This window comes from Rhagoletis pomonella, unplaced genomic scaffold, assembly GCF_013731165.1.
Source record: "Rhagoletis pomonella isolate Grant_MI unplaced genomic scaffold, Rhpom_1.0 Rhpom_scaffold_00975, whole genome shotgun sequence".
In the NCBI taxonomy this organism is placed as follows: domain Eukaryota; kingdom Metazoa; phylum Arthropoda; class Insecta; order Diptera; family Tephritidae; genus Rhagoletis; species Rhagoletis pomonella.
The window spans coordinates 47,598-54,952 of NW_023459529.1; the positions used below are offsets into that span (position 1 = coordinate 47,598).

The 7,355-nt window shown below is 34.5% G+C and overlaps 1 protein-coding gene across 1 annotated transcript; it reads right to left on the reverse strand.

The window, feature by feature from the left end:
* Positions 1-3,632: 3,632 nt before the first annotated feature.
* Positions 3,633-4,977, reverse strand: LOC118751764. The gene has a single exon (XM_036486580.1). The coding sequence runs from the start codon at positions 3,915-3,917 to the stop codon at positions 3,633-3,635; it is 285 nt and encodes a 94-aa protein (XP_036342473.1). The 5' UTR covers positions 3,918-4,977.
* Between the last annotated feature and the right edge of the window lie 2,378 nt (positions 4,978-7,355).

The window sequence follows — 7,355 nt, forward strand, 5'->3', positions numbered from 1 at the left end:
TTTTTTTCGAGTCTCACTTTCGATAACTAATGAGGAATAGATTAGTATTAGATTCGAGAACCAGGCCATTCTCCAGCAAAACGGAAACTTTGTTATCCAATGTATTTTTCCTTCGCTTTGAATTCGAAATCCAGCCCATTATTGAATTGAAATTTTAATGAGAGAGTGAGAGTAATTGTCTTATATTTTCGTTCGAGAATGAGCTGTATTTCACTTCCTCTCTTGTTACTATGGTTTCCATTTTTTTTTCGACCCCATCTCGAGTGTATTTGCAATATACTATGATTTTTGGAAAACTAAGTCTGTATGCCTTTCCGGTTATTTGCCGAAGATAAGATAAGATGTACCATGCAAACTTCTATTCACGATATAAAAATCGTATAAATTAAATTCCATGCCACAATGCCTGCCATTCATGGAAATGTGAAATACAGCACACACACTCTCCCACAGATAAACCATCCAAGTAGCAATAAAATTAAAAACCACAGTGCAAATAAATTAACACGTCACTCATAGCTAGCGCTTTGTTCAACAATAACAAAAGCTTACTCGTATAATAACAAATAAGTTTAAATGACAATATTTCACGAAAGAATTCCATCGAGTTTTTTTTTTTTTGGCTCATAGCAAAATGTCAAAAAAGCTACAGTGTTTTAATTAGTAGCTTAAAATATTTAACGACAACACTTGAACACTGCCAATGGCATTCGCGCTACAGCCGTCGGTCGGCCGAAAACACCCTCTACTTGCAGCTTGCCACACAACCGCATTGGATAGATACTCAATTAGTGTGGGAATTTGAAGTGAATGACGTTGGAATTTCGATGAGTCTGTGGTTACCGCTGGCTAGCTAGAGAATGAACTCGAATACATTCCAGCTCTGATAATGAGTAAACGAGCGATTGACATGCCAATCATATGTATGTACATAGCAGCATAAGCCATGTACAAGTGAGTGAGATACATACATACATAATTCGTACTTCACTCCATTAACCGTAATTGACAGCAAGCTGCGCTTATGAGCTACGACCGAGTGGACTTAGTGGTGGAGATTGCTAGTGCACACAATGCTTAAAGAATGGCAGTCAGAAATATTTTGACTGACTTTGTTGTTGATAGTTAGTGATAGCAACGTTGAGGCAGATTAGTACAAAATTCTTGACATATGTTTGGTATTGACACAAAGGTGGAGAGGGTATTGTATTGACTGGTAGCGTGGAGATGACAACTCAGTGGACAGTTTACTGACTTAGGATGCCTTTATATTCGGCAGGTATTTATTAGAAGATGTCACTCATTGTTTGTCATCCGCAAAGGAAGATATTTATTTTTAGCAGAATAATTTAATAGTATTCTACCTGATTTGCTAAGCTTCCATTTATGCATTTAATACTACGGTGTTTTCTGCAAAGTGGAAATTACATAGTTGAAAAGAGTGAGGTAAGTCAAAACATCAGTAACAAAAGCCCAAAACTCTTTTTGCGCCAGTACGCCACAATTTTATTTGCAGTGGTTTGAAATTTGAATTTCATGGTCAAACATCAAACTAAGATATATAAAAAATCATGTGTAAAACTTAGTTAAGGGTGCGCCTAATCTTAAGTAAACTGCACTCAAATTGACCTAGGAATATATTCTCGGAACATTTTAACCCACACTAGCCTACACTCGTATAGGTAATTTTAGGCCTTTCCGAAAATTCCCCTAAAAGCAAAATGATATAAAAAGTATGACGGAAAATGCGGCTGAATGGTTAAAGGTGCGTACTACCACTGCTTAGGACCTGGGTTCAATAACTGGTCCAGCCACATATAATCTAGAAGAAGGTTTTTCCTACGACGTGCACAGTGTTCTATTTTAGGAAGAAAGTAACGATAACAAATACCCCAAGAACGCTAAAAGTAGCGAAATAAATGTTATGGTATTTAAAGCTTTTAAGATGGGGAATTCGGGAAAAATAGTCTTCTTGGATAAAATAATTACCTTAATCTTGAAAATGTCATTTAAATGTATGTTTTAAATTTTTTCTCCTCAAACCAGTATGCCATGAACTTTTGAAAAATTTTAAACAGTTGTTGCATCAAGGAATCCATTTCCATGCTTGCAGGAACCGAAAAAACGTTTTTAAATATTTTTAACCGATTTCGAAAAAAGTAGAAAGTTTATCAATGCAGTGGACTATTTTTTTTGTTCTATGCTACCGGCGGTTTTTAAATCCCTTAAAAGCAGCTTTTAGATGAAATAGACAATTTTACTTTTGAAGGTCATTTTAAAGATCTGATGAACTAAAAATTACCTTCACCTCGAAACAGATCTTCAAAAGTAATGTTTTTTAATCTTTTTTTACCTGAAAATAGCATGCGAAGATTGGAGGAGAAGCTCGGCCAAACACTTTGCAAAATATTTTAGCACAAACTATTACACAGGACAACACTGATTTTGATGTAGCAAATGTTAACGAGTCTTTTATAGACTTTTTTGTGCTGATTACGAATACGAAAGTATACAGTTTCCATCAGCTCCAGATTTTGTGAAAAAACGAAGTTTTAAGAAATTTCGTTTTGTGCAATATTTGAGAAGCTCTGTCCCTCGTACATCAATAAAAAAAATACTGGAAAATTGTGATATTAAAAAAATTAAGTGTGCCAGGGCCACACTGGAGAAGTGAAACTTACGCTACATATCTATTTTGTCTCATAACCAATATACACATGTATGTAGCTTAAAGTTATATTTTTTGTCTTTTTGCTGTTCATTCTAATTACATTTATGTTATTCTGTCTTCCATTATATTCATTTTTATCTCCATACTCTATCGATAACAAAAAACGATAGTAACATCCACCAAAATATCGAAAACAAAACCGAAAAAAATTTCGATATCAATTCGATAAAAATATCGACAGCAAAAACGATAACAATATTGGTAGCAAAATCGATAAAAATATCGTTAACAAAATCGATAACCAAATCGATAACTATATCGATAACGAAATCGCTAAATACATCAACAACAAAATCGATAAATATGAGTGGTTTTACTCTTTAGAAAATAATTTATGCAATCTCACATACGCCGTTTTGCATTTTGTTGATAAGCTGTTTTGTACTTTAAACGACGATTTTTGTTGGCCTGTATTATTATTATAAATGGCAATCGACGACTAGATATTGAATGGAAAGTTTCGAAGTGGAGTCTTCTGCAAAGAACTCTCCACTTAACTTAAACTCAAAATTTTGCACCACTGTGCAAAGTGTCTTCTAGCATTTAGAAGACGATTTTAAAGAATTTGAGGGTTAGCTTTGTAAAAACTTAACAGCAAAAGTAACAAGCAAGTTCTCTTAGTACAAAATTTTTCTTCGACTATCTTTTTCGAAGCGCTACACTACGTTCTAAATTGTATTCGATAAACATCACATTCGTTTAATAAACGACCTAATGTAAACATCCTCCCTAGTGACAACTGAAATTAGCTACAAAAAAAGAGAATAAAAGCTCACCTCCCAAAGGGACAAGCTTGCGTTACTGTAAACCTGTATTAGTAACTACTTTGGCATTGTATTTAAAATGTATTAAATAATAAAACAAGTAAGAATAACTTAATACATATTTCATATTTTAATATTTACCGTTCATCCAAACGCATACTACTCCGGCTAATATCACTCCAAGCGGACATCGAACGTGGTCGCTGAAAGAAGGATTTCGAAGTGCGGCGTGCTGGTGGCAATTGTTGTGGTGGAAATCCGGGTGGCGGTGTGGGTGGTGTATCATTAATTTCGCCGTGAAAGTTGACATTACGCGCCGTACGTGGCGATGATGAGGACACCACCGACGGCATAGAGGAAGCATGATGATTATCATCGGTCATCTCAAGGGCGGTATAGCTCACTTGAAACTGGTGGCTCATGGCGTGTGCCTTGAATGTGTGTGTGTGCAGGTCTTGGCGCTCAGCACAACACTTAGCACTATGTAATACTAAGCGTTTGGCACAAATATTTTTGGAAAAAGCAATCAGCAGCAGCCAGTTTGAATCCTAGTCTTTTGGCTGTGGTTTTTATGCAATGCAACGAAATTGCTTCAACATGGATTAGCGTTGGTGGGATGGCGATACTAAGCATTGGCTGTGGTTGTGTTAGTTGCCGCAGCTTGCTCCTTAGTTGAATTTATCAAATTTATTTATTTGTATGATATTTTTTTGAATGTTTGTTTATTTATTTATTTTTCTCTGTTGACAAAAGTTCACTAACGACGTTGCGTGGGATTATCGTCGGATTATGGTGAAATCGCTGGTAGCTGCGGCCATGCTCGGCGCGTGTGTGGTGGGGCTTAGATGTTTAAAGCTATGGCGTTGGTTTGGGGAGGAACTTAGGGATCAGGGTGGGATTGAAGAGGGAAAATAAGTAGCTCTATTTATTTAGCACTCAACTCAGTTCGCTTTACTATCTGGTGCTATATATACTTTACTTTTTATGTCGATATCGTTAGCACGTCCAGGCGTATGAGCAACACGACCGCGCGTCTGCTTTAACTTTTCATATATTTGATATGTTTCCACAGTTGAGCACTTTTAACTCACGCTTTACATTTTAATTTGTTTTTAAGTACAATTTTTTTTTTGAATTTGTGCGGCCTCTTTTAAATTTGGTTGTTAAACTCTCCTCGGTACGGCGATTGAAAAAATTCGAGCGCACACTTCATTGCCCCAGTGATGAGTTGCGGCTGGTTATTGGAGTCTTAGTGAGCTTAACAACATTTTATTGCCCGTAATTTGACTTCACAAAAAGAAAAAAAAAATACTTATTTCTTGCTTTTTCAAATTGGCGCAGCTTGGTTTATTTTCTGTCATTTTTCCTTTATCTCTCACTGGTCCAGCGACAAGCGCTTGGTTTCACAAATAATTATACAAGCACATATTTACTCATCTAGCTGTTTTACTTATTTACAAATACTTTGCATTCACTGTTATATTTTTCCCCCGCTTCTTTGTTCGCTTTTCTGCTGATTGTATGTAAATAAAAATAGTTAAATTTCATTGCAACATTTCAACCAACTGCGACTCAGTTGCACTGCTGGCTGACAGCGATAATGCGCGTTTTTTTCTTTTTCTTTTTGTTTGCTTTGCACACTACAGCCATGACACTGTGTGCTTAAGTGTACTCCTCCCCCCTTTTACAAAATTCAACACACTTCATATTACCCGCTCTATTTGCACTCTTCTATGCTGCAACTTTATTTTATAGATTTTTTTTTACCCCAACTTTTATGTACACCCGTCACACCACATGCGGTCCACTTGCCACAATCGTTTACTGACAAGTGTCCGTTATTGTTCCGTTGGAAAGTTATTGCTGCTCACTTGCAACAACTATTGCACCTAAATATTTGCACTGACCTCGTCGTGCACCCCATGCATCAGTGCAGTTACTCTTACTCTTAGATACAGTTCAGCACAACTGTCGCAACTTTTTTTATTATTATTATGCTACTTTGCTATCGTTTATAAGTAGAAACATACATATGTACATATAAGCAAACAAATTTATTTATTGTATGTATGTCTCAAGTTTATACTGTGCACAACATATCTGTACATACATATGTATAAATATATTTGCAATAAAATACAAATTCATACTCAAATGCACATACATACATGTATGAAAGAATATGCATCCACATGCACAATGCAATTTTTTTCCTGCACATTCTGTCGCAACAAATACTCTTGTGTACATATGTATTCTCGTGACCCATTCACTTAAATTTTTATTTACTTTGATTAAATGCTGATATATTTTGATGACCAACTCATACAGCGATATTTGATTGCTATTGCTGCAGACACTAGCGGGTTGGAAATAGAATAGAAATAAATTCTTTAACCCTTTACTTACACACATATGTACATATATTCGGTTAAGATATGAGAAGTGTTCAATCCAAAGATCATATTTCCACAAGAGATTATTTTGCAGAAACGGCGGAAAAATAAAAGTTATTAAAAAAAAATAAATTTTCGAATTTGTCTTAAGTCTATTGTATAGTCTGAAGATGTTGAAAATAAGGTCATGTTTTTATGCAAAACGACGGAAATATAAAAGTTTGGTACGGCAAACCAATTTCGATAATTTATTTTTAATATTTTTTTCACAAAGTTTTTAAAGATGATATGTGGTTTTTCAGTTGCATCTCCTCTTGCGGGTAATATTAGAAACAAAATATATCAAATAAAAAAAATTTACATATTTTCATCTTCTGTATTTAAAATGCCAGTTTGAGTACTGAATACCCAAATACTAAATATTTGGAGATGCCTAACCCTTAACACACCTCAGTTCACCTCACCCCACCTCACCCCACCTCACCCCACCTCAACTCAGCTAATTTAAACTCACCTGAACTCACTTCATCTCAGCTCAACCAAGCAAATCGTAGATAAATTTTCAGCTTCATTGCGAATGTCGTGTGCAAGTCGTTTTTCGAGAGTCAAACCGAAAATTGCTGGCATTGCTTAAACTTTCGACTCGACTAGTGTACTAAAACGAGAAAACTTCACAGCACTACATAGTTTTCGACGAATTTCGTCATCTAATTATTTCAGCACGACAGTTCGCAATGCCATTGTTGTCTGCTCGTGTAATTTCGTCTAATTTACGACTTATGCAATGAAACTGCTTATTTTCGAAAATCCCGAAATAGTTCCGAAAAAGTCTGTAAAATACCGGAATAGTTCCGAAAATACCAATATATTTCGTCATGAAAATCACAAATTGTTGCAAGAACCCCGATAACCCTGAAGTAGTCTCCCAAAATAAACCCAAAATTCTAAAAGAAATCCAAAAAATCCAGATGTCAACGGAACAAATGCATGCAATTCAAAGTATAGAATTTTCGTATCTAAAATGGCACAGAAAAATAAGTACATATTAATGTCATATTTCTTCTCACAAATATGTGGAGAAATCAAGTTTCCCAACGGCAAAAGGACTAACTTCCTGGCGCAGCGTAATTTTTGTTTTGCTTTTTACATATATTTTTTTTCTTTTTTAATTTAATTTTTCAGACTTTTTATTTTTAAGCAAGGAATTATATTTTTTAATTTATTTAATTTTTAGAAACTTATTTTATGTATCTATTTTTTAATTTTTATTTAATTTTTTTTTAATGGTTTGGTGGTTATTGGTTTAAAAAGAATATTTTTTAGTTTGATTTATTTTTAAGAGTTTAATTTTTTTTTCGTGTATATATTTTTTAGTTTTTTATTTAAATATTTAGATTGTATTGTTTAAAATTAGTTGTTTTTTTTTATTTCATTTCCTTTTTAGGAATTTATTTTATTTATTTT